Source organism: Canis lupus, chromosome 6 (assembly GCF_011100685.1).
Source record: "Canis lupus familiaris isolate Mischka breed German Shepherd chromosome 6, alternate assembly UU_Cfam_GSD_1.0, whole genome shotgun sequence".
NCBI lineage: Eukaryota > Metazoa > Chordata > Mammalia > Carnivora > Canidae > Canis > Canis lupus.
Genome location: NC_049227.1, coordinates 32841712 through 32863662, shown reverse-complemented (window position 1 = coordinate 32863662; position 21951 = coordinate 32841712). Strand labels below are relative to the sequence as shown.

At 41.9% G+C, this 21951-nt stretch overlaps 1 protein-coding gene across 3 annotated transcripts in view; it reads right to left on the bottom strand.

The window, feature by feature from the left end:
- GRIN2A (glutamate ionotropic receptor NMDA type subunit 2A) overlaps nucleotides 1–21951 on the bottom strand; it is a 545905-nt gene that overhangs the window by 108918 nt on the left and 415036 nt on the right. For all 3 annotated transcript variants that reach the window (XR_005360918.1, XM_038540398.1, XM_038540400.1), the window contains one exon: nucleotides 8105–8219. Coding sequence is in view for 2 of the 3 variants with exons in the window: in XM_038540398.1 (XP_038396326.1) it covers nucleotides 8105–8219 (115 nt within the window). In the remaining variant the exon portion in view is untranslated. The remainder of the gene's footprint in view (nucleotides 1–8104; nucleotides 8220–21951) is intronic.

Here is a 21951-nt window from a genome sequence, read left to right as displayed (position 1 = left end):
CCATGCTCTTCACTTTCAGCAATGCACACAATTGTTCTATCGATTAGTCATTTACTAGTGGTGTCTCAATTTTAATTTTCTTCCAAGACTTCATTCACATAATCACTGGAATATGTGTGTGCAGAAGCCAAGTACAATGTTTGCATAAATACTTCACTCCTTTAGCAGGATGAACCTGTTTGCAGATTATTGATATTACATGCAAATACACACACACAAGCAAACACATACTAGAAATCTTCTGCACATTCTCATGAGTTCTTGAGACTACTCACTGAGTCATTCTGGGCTAAACATGGTGGGTAACTGACAGTGGGGTAGTTGAAACACAGTGATCTAGAAGAGAGGGAGTTACAGCAATCTGCAATTAGGAATCACATCCTGTCACAATTGTACCCCATGCATACACCACTGTTGGTGAAAGCCTCCCTAGATCTCATCACCCACTGACATGCCATGTCAGAACTAGACATTCCAGACTTCAGTCTAAGCTTTTTCAAAGACCTCCTGTATCATATATGCACCAGGAATTCTTTAAGAGGCATCTCCTTCATTATGCACAAAAAACAAGGGACAGGGTATGATCCTGGAAGATGGAACTGCTATAGACCAGAATAAACCATGGCCTGTGAAGTATGATAAATATTTATCCCCCAAGTTCCAGTGAGTTGGCTTTGAGTGGAATCTGCTGCATCTCATGAGAAAAAGGAAGTGGATGTCACTCTAAGGTGGGGGGTAGAGGGAAGAACTCTCAATTTCTCCTCTAAAATATCCCTGTGCCACTGCCAGTCTTTCCTTAAGATATGATTAGGAATGCAGTCTTTGGGGTCAGGCCAACCTCCACTCATACTCTTTTTTTTTTTTTAAGATTTTATTTATTTACTCATGAAAGATACACACACACACACACACACAGAGAGAGAGAGAGAGAGAGAGAGAGAGAGACAGAGGCAGAGGGAGAAGCAGGCTCCATGCAGGGAGCCTGATGTGGGACTTGATCCCAGGTCTCCAGGATCACTCCCTGGGCTGAAAGCAGGTGTTAAACTGCTGAGCCACCTAGGGATCCCCTCATACTCTGCCTCTATTACATACTAGGCTGGGGGAATCTGAAACCAGTCATGCTAACATGAATTTCTGTTTGTGAGGCAGGAATAAGAAATGCCTCCTTGAGATGAGTTGTGGGAACCACTAAATGAGATCATGCATGTGAAATTCTCACATAGTTCTTGGTGCAGAGTAGCCCTAATGAATGGTAACTGTAATCTGAAGTCCTCATTACCAACAGATTGTACAGAGACCCTTCTGGATGCTAGAAACAAAGCCCTATGGCAAGGCTAAAGAAACATGGAAGGAACAGACCTTTTCTCAGGTGGGGCTGGTGGTCTAATCGGAGATAAATATGCAAGCAAACAATGACAATGCAAAGTGACACTCTTAGGAGTTAGTACACAGGTCTGTAGAAATGAAGTGGAAAGGGCCCCACCCACTTGAGATTATCCAGGAAGGTTGTCCTTGGCAAAATGAGAAAAACATTCAAAGGATCAAGGACATCAGGGAGCACAGCATAAGCCCATGACAACCGAATATGAGGGCATGCGGCGAGGGGAGGGGGGGCAGGGGGTTTGGTACTGGGAGGGTAAGAGTGAAGATGCCTGTGCTGGGACACAGGAGAATGACCATACCTTAGACAAGAGGAAGGTGGAGATCTGTGGGCTCTCTGAATGGGGGTGTTGTGCAAGCAAGAGTGGAGATCGGAGGTCTGGGCTGGTGCAAGGGATCTGGGAGTCATCCCATGTGGAAGGCAGCTGGCACCAAGGACATCAAAGAGAATGCAAACAGGGAGGAGGAGGAAGGGGAGGCAGATGCATCAGAGCATGGGAGCAGGACTTTTGGTTTGGGAAGACATGATGGGTCTCTCTCATGTCTTCTGGGGCATTGCTACCATCCTTAATTACTGCATCTCTAGAAAACAAAAGGATTATTTAACTTTAATATATATATGGGTTTGGTTCTCTTTATGCTTGAGGTCAAAAATTCAAAACTGCTTTCAAAATCTTTCTGTGAATCTCTCTCTCCCTGTCTCTCTTTCTAAATCTATCTCCATTTTAAAGCTAGTCTGTACATACGTGTATATATGTGTGTGCATATACACATACATATTTTCATTTTAAAGCAGTATAACCTGAATATGATGAGTAGAATTATTCCCAAAGCATTTTTTCAGGTCATTAATAAGAATATTATTCAATTTGGAGAAATCCTGTCTATGCTCAAACCCTAGCCCCGAAGGCCTTACCCTCTTGGAGACTACCCCAATGGGCTGAGTCAGGTTCAACCTTCTCACCCCAGTGAAGGCTTGGTTATGAGCCACTTGAAGAGAAGGATGGTTCCTACTCACCCTTGGATAAGTCCTAGTGCCTGATAGAATGATGGCCACAGAGTTGGTGCCCAGGGAGTACTGGTTGTACTGGCCTGGGCTGTCAATTGCCTTGCTTCCATGGTACTGTTTGCAAACATCTCTGGGAAGCCTTGGGCCCACCAAGCTCCAAGGCAGAGCAAAACCACTAGAGAAAAGGAGAGGCAAAGAACATGGAAACCCTGATTTATAAGAGGAAGCCTTCTTAGCACTGAATTCTATGTCTGCTGGACACAAGCATGCATTGGTCTTGGCCCTGGAGTAATCCACACCAGCCATACACAAGGGCCCAGCAGAAAGCAAATGCCCCTCCAAGAGCTTGTCATAATTTCCAAGACACCCTCATTACATGCTGCTGCTTCCAATGAGGCCAGAGATGACCTCAGAGATAAAAAGAAGTGGCAGCTGAGCCCCAGGATAACAGCTCCCTCCTTCCGTAGGCCATCCCCTCTGATGACCTGCTGAACCTCGGATGCTGCTGGCAGGCAGGCTTAAGGATAACATGACTGGTATTTACCTGCTCCACTGCCTTCCTCTTTCTTTAAGACAGAAGCACAAGGAGTTTTTTTCTGAAGCACCTGATCCCCTGAGTGCCAAGAGAATAGCCCAACTACAGGAAGCATTTGTACATTCTAAGCTCAATTCGGCAGTAATTCCCTGAGCTGCCTATTTGAGAAATTGTTGTATTTCAACAAGAATTTGAAGGAGGACACACAAAATATTAAAAGGCCATTTTCTGTTTCTGGAAGCGGAGGATGTCAGGGGCAGCTTTCTTTTGTGCAATGTTATCACCTGCGAGGCAGTGGTCTCCCTATAGACAGGCTCCCTGGCAAATGAGCTAGATCCAAAGGCAGCACTGACAATTCACAGGTGTGAGCCAAGTCTGACCCAGGACTGGTGAAATCCAGCCAAGGAGAACAATTTCACAGCTCCACAAGTGATCCTCAGGTTGTATAACTTCAAACAGCTGAAAAATAACCTCAAAAGGCAACACCATAAGGCAGAAAAGGCCCACATTCCCTACCTCCTATTAAGAACAGGAAAAAAGTAATTTGCATTTGGCTTTGCCTTTGTAAGAAAGAAAATCCAGAAGTTGAAGGATGGATAAAAGAAGGTGCGGGTACAGGAAAACATTACACATTAAACAAAACAAAACAAAACCAGCATGTTCAGTGTCCCAGATGCACAAAGGAGCCCAGCTCTGTGATGGGGAGGTGGGCCACAGGGTATATCAGATGCCAGTTAAGTAGAACCCAAAGCTTTCCTCAAGCATCACTCAAGGCACAGACTCCTACCGCCCCCCTCCTGTACATACAGACTAGAATCTAAGTTTCATGAGTACAGAAATTATTTTTTTGTTCACTGATGGATTCCAAGCATCAAGAATAGTGCCTGGCATACAGTAGGCACTGAATAAATATTTGTTGAATGAATGAATGAAGTATAATTCAGTGCTGGGGTATATTACCTAGAGAAGAACTAGAGTAAGTGTTCAATAACTAGTATTCGTGTCCAGAAGTTAAATGCAAAAACTCAGTAAACACTGGTAGTTAATCGTGCTGGGTATCTCAATTTGAAGGGTTTCAAAATTGTTTTTAATTAAGATGTAATGACATGCAATAAAATAAACAGATCTTGAGTGATAATTTGATGAACTTTGACAAATGTTCATGATAGGAAATATTACCATAACTCTAGAAAGCTCCCTGTGCCCCCTTTCTGTTGATTGCCCTCCTCCACAAAAGCAGTCATTATTCTTGTATCTAATCCCATAGACTGGCTTTGCCTCTTCTTGAACTTCACATAAATGGAATTATACACTATATTCCTCAATGCCTGGCTTCTTTTGTTCAACATAACGTTTTGGCAACTCATCCATGTTCTAGGTATTACCACTTCATTTAATGAGCAGCATTCCATTTTATGAATATACCATAATTTATTTATCCATTCCTTGTTGATGGACATTGGCATTCCTTCTGATGTTTTGCTGTGATGAATAAAGTTGCAGTGAACATTTTTATACAAATATTACTTTTGGGGCATATGTTTACATTTCTTTATAGTAAATACCTAGGAATGTAATTGCTGGGTTGAAAGGTTTGTGTAAGTTTTTCACTTTGTGAGAAACTGCCAAACACTTTTACGTAATGGTTATAATTTTACATTTCCACCAGCCATACAGAAGTGATTCGGTTGCTCCATATCCTTACCAACACTTGTATTGTCAGTCTTTTTCATTTTTAGCCATTCAGCAGGTGTGAAATGATACATCATTCTGGCTTTAGTTTGCATGTCTCTGAAGGTCAATGATGGTAAGCACATTTGAGTGTCTAACTTAATTTTCTGTTTTTATGTTGTTTTACTTTTTATTGTTCTATAGTTCTTTATATATTCTTGATATGAGCCCTTTGGGATATATACAGAGAGTTAATATTTTTTTCCCCAATCTACGGCTTGCCTTTTCCTCTTCCAACTGTCAGTACATGAGCAAAATTTAACAATTTTTAAATTTTGATGGAGTCTATTATTTTTACTATACACTGAATGCCTTTTGCCTTCTGCTTTCTCAGATCACAGTAATATCCTCCTAAATTTTCTCCCAGAAATTTTACAATTTTAGCTTTTACATTTAGGTCCTAAATTTATTTTAAGTAATTTTTGTGTGTAATGTAAGCTATGGACATAGGTATTTTTTTTCTACATAGATATCTGGTTGATATAGCACCATTTATTAAAAAGATTTACTTTCAGGGTACCTGTATAGCTTAGTCAGCTAAGTGTCTCACTCTTGGTTTTGGCTCAGGTCATGATGTCAAGGTCATGAGATTGAGCCCCGTGTAGGGCTCCATGCTTACTGTGGTGTTTGCTTGAGACTTTCTGCCTCTCCTTATTCTTCTGTCCCTCCCCTACAGCTCATTCCCAAGCTCTCTCTGTCTCTCTAAAATAAATAAGTAAATCTTTTTGGGGCACCTGGGTGGTTCAGTAGTTGAGCGTCTGCCGTCGGCTCAGGTCATGACCCTGGGGTCCTGGGATCAAGTCCCACATCAGGCTCCCCACAGGGAGTCTGCTTCTCCCTCTGCCTGTGTGTCTGCCTCTCTCTCTTCCTGTGTTTCTCATGAATAAATAAATAAAATCTTAAATTTTCTTTCCTTTCCCCCATTGTCATAATTATTCATCAAAAAGCAATTGAATGCATGTTTGTGGATTTATTTTCATCATTTCATCACTATATGAGATGTCAGTTATAGGGTTTTCATAGATAACCTTTATCAGATTGAGAATTCTTCCTCCTTTATCATGAATGGATATATTGGATTTTGTCAAATGCTTTTTCTGCATCTAATGACATGACCATACAATTTTATCCTTTATTATATTAATATGGTAAGTTACATTGATTTATTTTTTGAATGTTAAACAAATCTTGTGTTCCCAAAATAAGTACCATTTATCCATGATGTATTATTTTTTAATATATTGCTGGATTATGATTACTAATATATTGAAACACTATGTAGATTGGTGTTATTTCTTTTTAAAATGTCTGATGGAATTCACATCAAGGCCATCTAGGTCAGGAGTTTTTCTTGTTTACGAAATGGGAAAGATTTTAGTTATGAATTCAACTTCTTAGCGAGCTTAGAAAGAGACTCCAGACTATTTCATTTTTAGGTCTTTTGGAAATTTTTAGGTTTTTTTTTTTTTCAAAAACTATACCCATTTTATCTACATTGTAGAATTTGTTGGCATACATTATTCATAATGTTTTTTACCATTTTATTGTCTGTAGTATCTGTAATGTCTGTAGTGATATTCCCTCTTACTTTTTAGTATTTTTTAGTAGTATTTGTGCTTTCTCTGTGATCACTCTTGCTAGAAATTACAAATTTAATCTTTTCAAAGAAACTATCTTTTGGCTTTGTTGATTTTCTCTATATTTTGTGTTCTACTTTGATTTTTACTCTTATGTTTATTATTTTCTTCCTTCTATTTCATTTGGGTTTAATTTGCTCTTCTTTTTCTAGCTTCTTAATGTAGAAGTTTAAATTACTGACTTTACACTTTTCCTGTTTAATTATAAGCATTTAAAGCTATAAACATCCCCTGTAGTACATCTTCCACTTCATTCTTCAAATCTGGTATGTTGTGTTTTCATTGTCATTTCATTCAAAATAGTTGCTAATATCTTTTGACTTCTTCTTTGACCCACGGGCTATTCAGAAGTTTTATCTTGGGGACCTGGGTGGCTCAGTGGTTGAGCGTCTGCCTTTGGCTCAAATCATGATCCTGGAATGGAGTTCTGCATTGGGCTTCCCATGGGGAGCCTGCTTCTCCCTCTGCCTCTGTCTCTGCCTCTCTCCCATGTCTCTCATGAATAAATAAATAAGTAAAATCTTTTTTGAGAAGTTTTAACTAATTTCCAAACATCTGGGGATTCTCTGGATTTATTTTTATTATTAACTCTTATTTTAACAATATGTGGTCAAAGAATGCATTCTGTATTATTTCAGTCCTTTTAAATACATCGAGACTTGTTTTATTCTCCAGAACACAGTCGACTTTGGTGACTTTTCTAAGTACGCTTGAAGGAAAGTTTCTTTTGTAGCTGTTGGGTGTAGTGGGCAAAAATTTATCCAAAGCTTTCTCTTCATCTTCCCTTCTAGGAATCTATCACTGATCCCCCAAAGTCAATGCTTCTGTTTGCACAGTATTTTCTTCTGATCCTAGTTAATTATAGTATGGCTCCCACACCACATCCTGCATCTTCCTACCCCTAGGATCTCTCAAGCCTCCATCTGATGTGCAAAGTGAAGAGAAATCTCAAGCTGCTTGAAGCAGTTTAGAAGTCATGCCTTGCTTGTCAAAAAAGACAAGATAGCGACCCAGGCTTCCTTTTGATATCTTTTATTCTGCTCTGTATGTGATAGTGTGGTGACTAACTTGGGATTTGGTGGGAGAGAGGGCAAGTGGGGCAGATGTTGTCATCCTTCATGTGGGGTCATCTGTAAATCCCCTGTGACGTCTCCCCTGTCTGACTCAGGACACGGCTTGGGTGGGACGTGTGATGATTTTTTTCCTGCAGAGCTTTGTTTTATATTTTTATATTTTTTATTTTTTTTTGTTTTATATCTTTAATAGTTAATACACATGTAGCTAGACAGTGTACTTCACAAACAACAGAACCTCCCTCTCCAACCTTTGATTTACAGAAGTGATACACTTATGTCCTGGAAATTATTTGACTTTAAATAAATGACTATGTAAATGAAAATACAGGGGTTCATCTCTATGGCCAAATGTGTAAATAGGGTACCTAATATGGGGTTTAGGAAAACTGGTGTGATCACTGCTATATAGTGAACATTTGCTATTACAACAATGTGAACCAAACTGTAGTCTTTAAATTATTTATTCTAAGTCCTTAAAGGACCCTTCCTAATGAAATTAGAAAAGCCAGCATGAGGATCAGCACACAGTTACCACAGTTTACCCAGAAAAAGCATTCCAGCTACACCTTACGATATTTGGTCTATCTCGTTCCAAGAATGATCTGCTTCTGGTCATGGGATGGGATCTGGAGCAGTTCAGCAGGAAATGTATTGGGAAAAGGAGTAAGTTGGCCACCTCTGTTGCCCATGCTTTCATCCCTCCCCGGCATCTTCATACATGCAGAAGGATGCTCACCTTTTCCCATTCTCGGTCCTTGTTCAGCACGATCACTACCAGCCTGGGGTGCACCTGGTAGCCTTCCTCAGTGAAGGACAAGTCTTTGCCATCCCATGTCACATTGACCATAAATCTAGAGAGGGGAAGAGAGAAAGACAAGATTTTAGGAAAGAAGGAAAGAGGTCAGACGAGTGGATGGCACCATCTGTGTAACACTCAGAAAGTGAAGCCTCACATGGCCATCATCACTCATGACAAGTGGCCTATACCTGTGTGGGTATTAGTACCCAGGCAGGCACTCATTTCCATGGGCCTATGCTCACCCTCAGAATCTCCCATCCTGCACAGATGTTATCAATTGACTGTAGTTAGCACATGGGATGGAAACTTTCTGTCCTGCCACATCCATAGACCTCTGTCCAAATGATACTACAGGAGGATCTTAAACCATGTTCTGTTAAGTTTAAACAAGTTTCCCTAAAGGAAGCTGATGGCTCATTAACCATATGGTATGCAACTTCAAAGAAATGGTATGCCACTAGTCATTCCACTAATGCTTATTAAACACTTGCTACATGCCAGGACTCAGCAACTTGGCTGAGGATGAATAAGGAAACAGATATGATCCCTCTCCTCATGAAGCTTAGAGTCTAAAGGAGAGGACAGGCATTAATTACAGATCTATGACAAGTGTTGTAATAATGAGGTGGATGTGCTATTTGGAAGTAAAAGAGGGGTCAGGCAAGGCTTCTGCAGGGAAGTGCAACTTCGCCCGAAGGATGAGTTAGCATTAGCTGGGTTAGAAAAAGAGACATGAGCAGATTCCAGGCAAAGCAGGCAGCATGTGCAAAGGCCCTGTGGCAATGCACACAAAGGACTGACTGCAAGCCAGTGAGACCAAAGCAGAGAGAGACAGAAGAATGTGGGATGTTGTGTGGCTAAGAAAGTGAATAGGGGAGATAGTGCAAAGCTTCTCAGGCCATGTTAAAGAGTTTTGTCTTTGTTTTAAAACGGTAGGAGCACACTGAAGGTTTTAATTAAGGAAGCAATACAATCAGACTTTTCTTTTCTTGTATAATATGCCCTGAAGGCTGTGTAGAGAATTGGTTGGAGGGGACCAGCGTGGATACAGGCGGGGGTAAGTTATGGGATGTTTATTATCCAGGTCAGAGCTGATGTTGGTTTTGGCTCTGTTGTGGCCCCAAAAGAGGAGGGGGAGAAGGGAAGAGTACAAGTCGTCATGAATAGGACCAAGTAGAGAATATTTAGCAGGTATGTAGTGATGTGAAGGTTGGGGAGAGAGAAGCAACAAGGACAATGCCTCAGCATCTGTCTTATATAACATCCGCAAGGTCAACCATCGGCCTAGTACATCAGTGCACATGACATTTACCTGCCTTATGGTATTCTTGCCTCCACCACTCCTCCAAGCCACCTTGCCTGGAGGCGGGCTGGACGCAGATGGGGAGGGAGGTAAGGCATAGCTCGCTTCCCAGGATTTGGGAGGGAGGGTCCCCGGGAGTCCACATCTCCTTGTAGCTTGAGAAAAAGGTGATATTGTTGGAGACTTCCAAGGGAATACACCACTTAACAGGTACTCAATTAATGCAGTACGGTGCATTGAAATATTCGGAGATCCCCCAGAGAGACAGGGTATCTCAAAACCGTGGCATTTTCTGCTTTGTGCTCCTTTAACACCAAAAGCAGCTGAAGAAGTAAAATATTAAGGAGGAGAAATAGACTATAAACAATTTCAAAAAGGAGATATGGACCTAACCGGTCACTGTGTGCCCCTGGACTGCCAGAGTGCAGGCTGTGTCTTGTGGATGGAGAGTCAGGTCTCCCAGGAGAAGTTAAAGAAATCAGGGAAAAAGGCAAAGAACAAATAATGCGTATCCATTCAATGAACTATTTGAGTTTTTAAAAATCATGTCTTTGATGACAAGTTAATGGCTAGGAGAAAATGCTCACTGATGTTAAACAAGCAGAAGAGGATAAAAATAGGGTTTGCTACGCATAAAAGGATTAAGGTACCTTTTATTCTCTTTTGTGTATCTTTGTTTTCTCCAGGTTTTCTGCAAAGTGTTTGTTTAAGAAACAGAAAAAAAAAAAAAACCCACTGCAATTCTAGGAGCAGAGAGTAATCACTCTTCTATTTGGTACATGTGCGGTATCTGTGATCATTTCCTAGGAGGATATTTTGTTGATTCAACAACTATTTGCTGCATGTCTATTATGTGTCAGGCCCTATGGGGAGTCCTATAGATACAGAAATAAAAACCCCAGTGCCTGTCCGCCCTCCTACCCACATCTTCATCACTCAGTGACACAGGCATATAAACAATGACAGCACACAGAATGCTGCTGGTGCAGAGATACACAGTAAGTGGAAGAAGTGAGTGCAGAGAAGGCCCCTCACTCAACCTAAGGGATTTGGGGTGGGGGGGCTTCCTGGGGAATCTTGAAAAATGAAAGTATTAAGAAGAGGTGGGAGATGGGCACGTGGGTGACTCAGTCAGCTAAGGGTCCAACTCTTGGTCTAAGCTCAGGTCTTGATTTCAGGGTCATGAGCTCAAGCCCTCCACTGGGCTCAGGGCTGAGCATGAAGCCTACTTAAAAAAAAAAAAAAGAAGATGGGGCACCTGGGTGGCTCAGTGGTTGGGCATCTGCGTTTGGCTCAGAGTGTGATCCAGGGGTCCTGGAATCGAGTCCCACATTGGGCTCCCCACAGGGAGTCTGCTTCTCCCTCTGCCTGTGTCTCTGCCTCTCTCTCTGTCTTTCATGAATAAATAAAAGTAAAATCTTTAAAAAAGAAAAAAGATGAAGGAGGAGGAGAAAAGAACTCTGAGCAAAGGAATCACCTTGAGTAAAGAAGAGTCAGCAAAGGTCGGCAGCATGACACATGCTGGGCAAAGCAGGGAATAGCTTTAGTAAGCTGAGGCGCAGTGGGATTTGTCTGGAGAGGATTCCTGAAGCCAGATCCTAAAGGAACTTGGATGCCATCCTAAAGGGTTTGGATTTTGTTCAGAAGGTCAGAGGGATCCATGAAAGATTTTAAATAAAGGAGTGATGCATAGATTTGCTGACAAGAGAGGCAGAAGTAAAAACGCTTCTATCTCTGCATCAGAGGACAACTTCCAACATTTATGTTTATGGTTGCTAACCTTTCATTAATGGGGGGGGCTAAATTAGGCTATTGATATTTTCCCAGTTGACTTTTTGTTTTGTTCCCCATGATTATTTTTAGGCTTGTTACATTGTCTGGTACACTGTAAGGCTGGAGTTCATGTCTGGTGGTTGAGTGTGTTGATAGATCACCAGAAGTGCCAACCATCCACGTCTACAACCAAGAGCCCATCCATCTTGTCCCTATGTCCATCTATCCATCCATCTGCCAATCCATCAATCTATCCATCCATCCATCCATCAATATGTTCATCCATCTATCCATCCAATAGAAATACTTGCATACACCTACTATGTGTCATGACCTGTGCAAAGAACTGTGATAGGAAAAATGATACAAAAATAAACAAATATATTTCTGCAATCAATAACTGCAGTACAGAACAGTAGGTGTAGGGACACCTGGGTAGCTCAATGGTTGAGTGTCTGCCTTTGACTCAGGGCATGATCCCAGAGTCCTAGGATCGAGTCCCACATCGGGCTTCCTGCGTGAAGCCTGCTTTTCCCTCTGCCTATGTCTCTGCCTCTCTCTCTGTGTCTCTCAAGAAGAGATAAATAAAATATTAAAAAAAACAGTAGGTGTAAAAGTAGAGATATGTATTAAGTAGGCTGGTGAAGAGCATTAAGAATAGAGTGGCCAGGGATCCCTGGGTGGCGCAGCGGTTTAGCGCCTGCCTTTGGCCCAGGGCGCGATCCTGGAGACCCAGGATCAAATCCCACGTCAGGCTCCCAGTGCATGGAGCCTGCTTCTCCCTCTGCCTGTGTCTCTGCCTCTCTCTCTCTCACTGTGTGCCTATCATAAATAAATAAAAATTAAAAAAAAATTAAAAAAAAATGCTTCATCAACTTTAAAAAAAAAAAAAAGAATAGAGTGGCCAATTCTATTGCAGAGGCAGAGCTGGCAAAAGGAAACAAAGTGGAAGAGCATGGGCTGGCCGGGTGAATGGCCAGGGATAAGGGGTGGTGAGGCACTGCAGGGAGGAAACCGAAACGCCAAAGGCATAGAACAATGGAAGAGGATGGAATACTGTTCACGGAATCTCAACGTAAACACTGCAGACAAAGCAAGTAGTCTTTACGTGAGCTCATAGGCAATCAGTGATCAAGTCTCTGTATCTGCTACCCCAAACTCGGAGTTAGGTCAGCCAATTTGCTGAGGTTTTTAATTTATTATTCTTGTTGTTGTTGAATCAAGTTAGCTATCAAGCCAGGTTTTGATCTGTCCAACACTTTGGGATGGATTGAGTTCAGGTTGGATCTACCCAATGACCCAAAGGCGAATGAACTCAAATTGTCAGTCAATTCTCAAAAGGTTCAAAAACACCCAGTTTGTTATCTTTTTGGAAAAGGCAGACCAGAGAGCAAATGCTTTGGTTTTGACATAGACATGTGGCCCTGGCAAGAGCCATCTGCAGGGTTACATGTCGTGTGACCTGAACATCACAGTCATCTTTTTAATCAAGGAGCTAGCATGTACCACTGGGCATCCAGATCTTTTGATTTGCCAGTTGAATTTACTCAAACCTCCCTTTCTTTAATTCCCCATCTTTACTTTCTCTACTCAATCCCATCTTGTGGTGAAATCAGATGGAATGAGCAAGGTGACTATTTAGATGTGATCACTCCTCTTCAGATAGTATGGAAACCACTATATGGATGTGCTCCTTCATTGTCTGTGTTCCTTTAAGATTCAATATCCTGGACCGATAGGTCTGTATACTCCACATTAATATTATTTTTTGTTTCTCCTTTCTTGTTTTTTTTAGTGACAGTCTTCAGCCCCTTGTGTGTATTTGGGGGGGGGGGGCTCTAACAGAATTTTTTGCTGAACAGTAATTTCATTGTGAAGTTGTCAGGATGCAAGCACCTATTACCTTAATTCCCCCATCCAATTTCTAGGAATGACAATCCATATTTTCTCAGACATTCCTCCCATTTAAACTAGCTCCAGAGCAAAATTCTTTACCTAGGGAAATCCCATTACACACCCCATTGCTTGGTCCCCATTAACACCTGCTGGGTACTTGTATTAAACAGTAAAATCTTATCACTGTTTTGTTTATCTCTCAAAAATGGATTATAAACTTTTAGTGACCAGATGAAATATTAGAAATTCTGGTGGCTGCTAAGCTTCAAATTACATCTTCAATATTTCCATTAGGAGCAATAAATACAGGAAAGCATGCTGGCAAAATGTGGCAGGATGGAGGCTCCAGGGGTTTGCAGAGGATTTTCTCCTGTGTTATTATCAACCATTGATAGTAAAGCCACGTAGTTGTTTTTTTTTTTTTAATTGTCAATGACGTACATCACGTTAAACTAGAAAATATGTAAACTACATGACATACACACGTACAAGACTCCTTTGGTATCTACTTAGGTGTATGAAGCTAAGTTCAGGTGAAAGAAACACTTGTCTATTATTTGTATTCTGTGCCCCGTGAATGGCTGATGTGAGGGGATCAGAAATAACACTGAAGAACAGGCCATTTTTCCTAAATTATGACTGCAAAAGAAATTAGGCCTGAATTATCAAGTTCTCTCCAGACCTGTACTGTCTAATCTAATCTAGCAGCCGCCAACTACATGTGGCTATTGAGCACCTGGTTAGTCTGAATGGAGATGTGTCACCTGGGCATAATACACACTAGATTTGGAGACTCCATATAAAAAAAATCACGTAAAAAATCTCATAAATCATTTTATATTGACTTCACGTTGAAATATTTTAGACATCTTGGGTGAAATAAGACATATTATTAAAATTAATTTCATCTATTTCTTTTTATTTGTTTAATGTGATGCCAGAAAGTTTAAGATGACACGAGGCTTGCATTCTACTCCTGTTGGACAGCTGCTCCTGACTGTCGTTGGCTTGGGTTTTTTTTTTTTTTTTTTTTTTTTTTTTTTTTAACCAGTAGACAGTACGCATCATGAAGGCAGGGACCTCTTCCATGTTTAGTATCATATTTCCAGTGTCAAAGAGAGTGCCTGGCACACAGCTGGTGCTGATGAATAAAAGAATGAATTGCAATTTCCACGCCGTGGAAAACAGAACAGGGATCAAAGCCTGGCTCCATGCTCCCGTCTGTGTCACTTTGGGCAGTATATTCAAAATTCTCTGAGCCTTCATTTCTTCCCTTTTAAAAAATGGATCAGGTTAAACCGTATGAAGTAACCAAGACAGTCTCATGTGGTTTCAGCTAACTGTTACCTAACTCCTGGGTTTAGGGGTAGCACGAGGGATGGTACACTAAAAATGCCTGGCACCATGCCTGGTTTATGGCTGTCACCTAATAAACAGTAGCTAAGATTTACAGGCATTTCCTAGCATTTTTGTTGTTGTTTCTTTACTACTTTTCCAGCCTGTCATATTTTCTAATACCCCATCCCAGATGCAACCTGGTCTTTTTAAGGCCATGCTTATTGTGGCTACTCGTGCGCTCCTTTCCAGGGTCCCTCTGTCCTCCCATCAAAAGTCAACCATATACAGGCTGCCGAAGTGCCTTGAACTCTCACTTAAAATGTCTCATTCCCTCTGATTTCTATTTTCTCTCTTTTGCCTTTACGGTCATAAGTCTCCCTTAACTTCCAAAATCTGATTATTTGAAATGTTCTCGAGACATATTTATTATTCACTATTTCCCTTCAGACTCTAATTCTCTTACTGTCTCACAAATGCCACTGTAACCCACTTAGTGTTTCTCAATTTTTGGTTAATTTCCCATCTGCTTTGCCATTTCCTACATTCCCCCTGGGTTTTGTTTTTTGTTATTTTCCCCAAGTCACGCGCTGCCTGAAGTGCCTCCTGGAACTGCTTTGGGTGTCACCCTTCTTCATCTGTCATGTAATTTACATGTTTCTGAAAACAGAGTCACTGTTCTCTGGAACCTCTTTTCACTCCTCAGGACACTCCCATCCTTTGCAAATGTTTTTTGCTCTCTGCAGCATCCTCGCAGTGTGTGGTTTGGAATCCCATCAACTCTGATGCAGCGTCTGAGGGCTCCCCCATCTTCCATTAACCCTTTCTCCATTACAGGCCAGACGCAGGGAGCTTTCACCAGCTCCCACCCATGCACTGGCCCTTCCCTGCACACACGTGTGCACCACTTCTTTCCAGTAAGCCTCCAGATGACCGTATTTCCCTCTTTGCCCTGGTGCTCGATTTCCAGGCTCATCGATGCTTTCCCACTTTCCCTGAACAAATACCAAAGGCATGACGGCAGAGCTACAACTTAATTGTCAGGACAGAAAGAAATGTAATCACTCCAACACACAGATCACCATATATTCTAGGCCAGTAGCATCTAGAACGGGCTTAGAAAAACAAGGAGGAAAAAAAATCTGGATTTAAAAAAAAAAAGAGGGAAGTATTTACTTTTTCAACTCAAATTCTATTGTGGCCCTTTACAAAAATAATAATGTCACTTGCCTTGACTGAGCAATACTGAATTTTTAAGAATTAGAACAGGAGATGGTAAGTTCCATAAAGGCAGGGATCTTTGTCTTGATCACTGCTTTTCTAAGACACCTAGAGAAGTATGGTTTGCAGCATGAACTGAAAAGCAGGCATAAAGAAATGAATGAATGGCAGACACAGGCATCCAAGACCTTGTGCATTTAAGGCTTATGTCCTATGCAACAGCCTGACCAGGGCGAGTCTGTGAGGCAACTGTTTAGTCTGGAATCAGCCTGGGTTAGAATGCTCTGCTGTTGCTTTCAATCACAGGTAAGTATCCTAAATTCTCAGAGCATCTGTCTCCTCCTTTGTAAGAACAAGGTTGTAATAGCCACGCCACTGTGTAATTATAGAGGTAAACTTAGATGGAATGTATCGGGGTAAATGAGTGCCATGGGCAGCAGAGTGTTTGGCACGTAATAAGTGATGGTGGCAGGGGTAATAGGAGTTGTCACAGTTTCACAAATTTATCTTTTTTCCTCTGAAAATTTGAGATTAAACAGCTTTCATCTTTTAGATGCTGGAGGACTATTTTGGTTGCTAATCCCAATTGTCCAAGGGAAGTGATGTGCTCCCGTGGGCCCTTACACCTCAGGAAAGAGGAGAAGCTAGTCCAATGGCTCAGCGGCCACAGTACCCCTGGGCCAGGTTATGGGGCAAGGACAGTGACCCAGCTGCCAGCCTTCCCTTCACACCACCTGGGCTCCCCATCTCTCTTTGGTGAGCACGTCGGAACCAAAGGTGGCTTTTTGGGGACATGTCCCACATGCTGTCTTTTGTAACACAACCTCTAAGTCTAAAACTGGTAGTAAGTGAGGGCAAAGCTTTTTCTGTGAATATGACCATTCCCTCTGTCCTCATCGCCAGACAGCATACTTGAATCATCTTGCCAAGGATTACACTGGGAGCAGGAAATAGAGAGTAGGATCTAAGAGGCATGCCCTAATTATACTTTATCAGGAGTTTTTGGAAGCCCAAGCGTCCACTAATAGAGTGATTCTCAGAATCCCACATGTGCTTTTGTTCCTTATATGTGTACTTCTCTCACGAACCTGGTGGGGTTCTGGAAGTTTCTGAAATCCTGAATAGTATTTTTTTTTTAAGATTTTATTTATTTATTCATGAGACAGACACACACACACGGGGGGGGGGGGCGGTGGGCAGAGACACAGGCAGAGGGAGAAGCAGGCTCCATGTAGGGAGCCCAATGTGGGACTCAAACCCTGGCCTCCAGAATCAGGCCCTGGGCTGAAGGCAGTGCTAAATCACTGAGCCACCCGGGGCTGCCCCTGAATAGTATCATACACCACCACCGACATAGCACCAAATATATCACCATTAACTTCTAATGGCTCTGCCTCGCCTAACCATTTGGAACTGGCTGGCACAGGGTTAATGGAGCCATCTCATGTCACAAGCATCTATTCCAAGATAACCAAAGGAAATAAACAACAGGTAATGCAACAAGCAGTTTCCATGAGCTCATTCGATCACCTGTGTCTATGCAGTCACACTATTCAGGATCTCAAACAGGCAGTATACATGGGAGTTGCCTCCTCACCACCCCCAACCCCCAAACGTAATATGTAGAATGAGATGATGCGAATCAATTCAAAGTGCGATTTTACCCAAGAATTTCTGGATACCCCCAACTCTGGAATATAGGCCCCATAAGGACAAGGCATTTGTCTCTTGTTCTCAGCTGCACCCCATTCCAGAACTGGGAACTGTTCCTGGCATAAAGCAGATGCTCATTACCTGCCTACTGAGGGAACGAAAGGTCTGGGTTCTGTCCTATTTTCTCACTCTCTGACAATGAGCCCTACTTTATCTGTCTGTCCAGTGGGCGTCTACCTGGGGATCCGATGGATGAGGGAACTCAAAGACAGAGGAGAAAGACTGGGGGTGGGGGAAGCCAGTGGGCTTCTAGGATTCCCACCTCTGCCTGAATCACCCATACACTGCACTTCCTTATAAATTATTATTGGGAAAAAAATTCTACCACTCATATCAATCAATTAAACCAACAAGCCAGAAAACACTTAAGAAACTGTTCCTCCACACTGTAGCACACGAAGACCCTGGTCTTCAATTCAGCAGAAGCTCTTGTTCTACCTCCCCGGATATGTAATAACAATGACCTTTAAAAGTGGGGGGGGGGGGATGAAAACATATTTAGCACCGAATAGGTATTAAATGCTAGACCAGATACTTTCCATATGCTACCTGAATTTTTACCTGAAGAACTAAATGTGCATTATTCCATTTTACTGAGAAAGAACAGAGGCTCGGAGGATTCTATGATGGTGCCAAAGGCCACGCAGGGTGTCAGACTTTCTGGTTGTTCTTCAATATCCCTGCTTCTCAAAAAAAATATCCTTGCTTCTCTCCCACTTTAGTAATCAGAAACCCCCATTTTTAGCTGTGCACATAGTCTTCTATAATAAAGTTTACATTTTCTAGCCCTCCATGTAGCTAAGCATGATCATGTGGTTATGTTCTGGCCAAAGGCAAGGAGGAAAGCATGATATTTAAAACGTATACGGAGGGAATGAACCCTTCTTTGCTCCTTCTTCCTTCCTGCTGGTTGCAATGCAGACATGATGGCAGGAGCACTAGCAGCCAGTTTGGACTGTGAGGTGGAAGCCACTGGTTAGCCATGGCAAAGCCACAAGGCAGAGAAGCCTGGGTCCCTGACATAATGCAACACCAGGCAAGTCCTGGGGATAATGCCTATAAGTGGCCCACAACCCCTGAGTTCAGGGGTTGGAGCTAAACTGGAGTGGTAAAAAAATCAGAAGAATCCTACAAAGAAGAATGCTTCTGATACAATAAATAAAATTCTGTAACACAGTCCTCTTTGGACAATGGGAGTATGATGTCCTTGAAATGTATTTTTTTGGATGACATCTCGTCATCATTGATATATAGTTAGCGTGTTGATTGTTAGTCCTAGTGCTAGTCGGGTTATTGAGTTGAAGTGAAATCATATGATTAGGTTTATGATGTTATAAGAAGGGCTGAGAGAGCTCCTGTCAGTGCTCATGGACTTGGATTAACTATATGATATGCACGAGTTTGGTGGGTCATTAGGTGTTATCATGTAGATATAAACTTACTAGTAGGGTGAAGATGTAGGCTTGAATTAAGACTACAGTGAATTCAAGAATGGTTAATAGGATTAAAATAATAAAGGTAATAAGAGTTGTGGTAGTGCTAATATTTATTAAGGTGTGAGTAGCTCCTCCAATAAGGTGAATTAATAGGTGGCCTGCAGTGATGTTGGCTGTTAGTCGTACGGCCAGGGCTATGGGTTGAATAAATAGGCTGATAGTTTCGATGCCTACAAGTATTGGGATGAGAGGGAGAGATGTTCCTTGGGGAAGGAAATGTGCTAGGGATACCTCTGGACTTCATTTACAAGAGAGGCAATTCATTCAATGCCTATCCCATTGAAGCCACTTTTATGTTTTGGGCTTTCTGTCACTTGAAAACAAAATTGATCCTGACTGGTTTAGGTGGTATAGTGACTATCTGAACCAAAATAGAGTCCAAATCCTTTGAATTAAGCTTCACCAGTTCCTAGTTGGCCTCTCTGCATCTCAGTTAACCTTCTCTCAAAAGAATGGGCATAGTACTATATATTTCTTTGTTTCCTTCCTAGCTTCACAGTATTTGATCCTCTCTCCTGATTCCCCTCCCAGTACACAATGCATTTGGGCCTACTCCCCTCTTGCAGTATATGCTGTTCCTCTTGCTCAAAATGTCTTTCCCCTCCACTATCTTTAAACTAAACACAAGACTTCCTGGGGCAGGGTAAAGCTAAGTATCAAGCTCTATTTCTCCCATTGGTCTTTCCTGATAATCTTTCCTTCCTTAGTTCATTTTTTAAAAAGATTTATTTATTTTTATTTATGATAGACACAGAGAGAGACAAAGAGGCAGAGACACAGGAGGAGGGAGAAGCAGGCTCCATGCCGGGAGCCTGACGCGGGACTCAATCCCAGGACTCCAGGATCGCGCCCTGGGCCAAAGGCAGGCGTCAAATCACTGAGTCACCCAGGGATCCCCCCTTAGTTCATTTTAATCCACACCTCCTGTTATAGCCCTTAGCAATACATCAACCCTGACTGTTCCCTAAAAAATTCACACTCATACATTTGGTCTCAACAAAAGCAGAGAGCAGGTCTTGGCTTCAGTCATTCATGTTTATCTAGCGCCATGCTGTCGGGCACAGCATACTCAATAGTTATTGACTTTATTCACAAAGCAGTGTATTAATCTTCACCCCAGGATCACGTTTTCCCCACTTAACACCAAATCCAGGACTGAATGGTGACAATAAGCCAGGCCATATGTCTTTGTCCACACAATATTCGGTGGCTATAATTCCTTCTCATCTACCCCCCCCCCGACCATGTATACTGGCCACCCTTCAAGACCAACTCAAATAACATCTCCTCGACAAAGTCTTCCCTGACACCTCCAAATCAGATACACCCTCTCTCAGCTCTCAGCTGTATCAAGTAGTATGCTCCCCTCTTTGAGGACCTCCATTATTTATGTGTCATCCCAACCACTTGGAATGACTTTTTTAAAGACATCTATTTCAGAAGATCTTTGTGAGGGTTAATTTTATGTGACTGGGCTAAGGGATGCCCAGAGAGCACGTAAAACAATACTTTTGAATGTGGCAGTAAGGATGTCTCTGGAAGAGGTTAGCATTCAAGTTGGTAGAGTAAATAAATAAGACTGCCCTCACCAGTGTGGTGGGCACCATCCAATCCATCGAGAGAGTGTGAATTGAATAAAAAAGCAGAGGATGGGGAATCTGTTGTCTTTGCTTGAGCTTGGACGTGCATTTTCACCTGCCTTCATGGATCTACATGCCTGCTTCTCAGACATTTGGAGATGAACTGGCACCACAAACCACACCACTGGCTTTCCTGAGCCTCTAGCTTGCAGACAGCAGATCATGGAACCCCTCAGCTCCATATTCATGTGAATTAGTCCATCGTAATAAACCTCTTACTTTATAGCTTCTTGGTTTTGTTTCTCTGGAGGACCCTGGCTAATACAACCCTATACTACCATCTTCTAGAAAAATAGAAGAAAATCTCTGATGAATGTGATGTGAAGGGAAATTCCCAGGCTGGTGTTAATCATAACCTGCATGACTTCACCACCTATGCTAGACTAGAACCTTATTGAAGACAAGAGTTCATAACCCAGGACTCTGAACTCTTAGAACATTGTCAGGTAGAAGACAGAAGAGCAGGTGTAGGAGATGAACTGGGGTTGAGTTTTAAATCTACCATTACTGGCACTGTCCCCACAAGCAAGGCCTTTGAGATTCAGCTCAGTCCCATGTCAGATGGGGGGTAACACCACTGTCTTAGCCTGCTGTTCCTGCTATAACAAACTACCATAAATTGAGTGGCTTAAACGATGAGACTTTGTTTCTCACAGCTCTGAAGGCTGGAAATCCAAGATGGAACCCTGGTAGATTTGGAATCTGGTGAAAGCCTGCTTCCTGTTTATGAATGGCCATCTTCTCATCATGTCCTCATGTGTCAGTGAGGGACAGCATACTCTGGTCTCTCTGTCTCTTCTTCTAAGATCACTTATTCCATCAGGAGAGGTATGACTCTAAGACTTCCCCTCCAACTCACCTCTGAATCACATCACATTAGGGATTAGGGTTTTGACATATGATTTTTGGGAGGACACAAACATGCAGAGCATAGCACCCACACAGTGTAACTGAGAACTTTCAGGGCAGGACTATGAAGAGTGCAATGAGGGCCTAACATGAACACATTTCTTGACTGACTTCCATAAGTAATGTGAACAATTATCTCACTTTTCCCAGCACAGAGGGGTTTCCTGGGGCATGGCACATTCAGTGTTAAAACTTGGACCATAAGTTACAGACCATGAATTCAGAGCAATATCTCAAAAGCACACCTATTGAAATGCTTCAAATCCATTTTCTTAGCCAACACATTTGTTGAACCATCAGTTCAAATAAATATTGCTTGAGTACCTACTATTGGTTGATTGGTTAAGTACCTACTATATGCCAGCAACATGCAGGAGATAAGATGATAAGTAAAAAACTTGTGGTTCTTTCACCAAAGTCACTTAGAGTTTAGGGAAAAACAAATAATCATTATCAGGAAGTAATTATACCAACATAAATAATTACAACAAGTGTTAA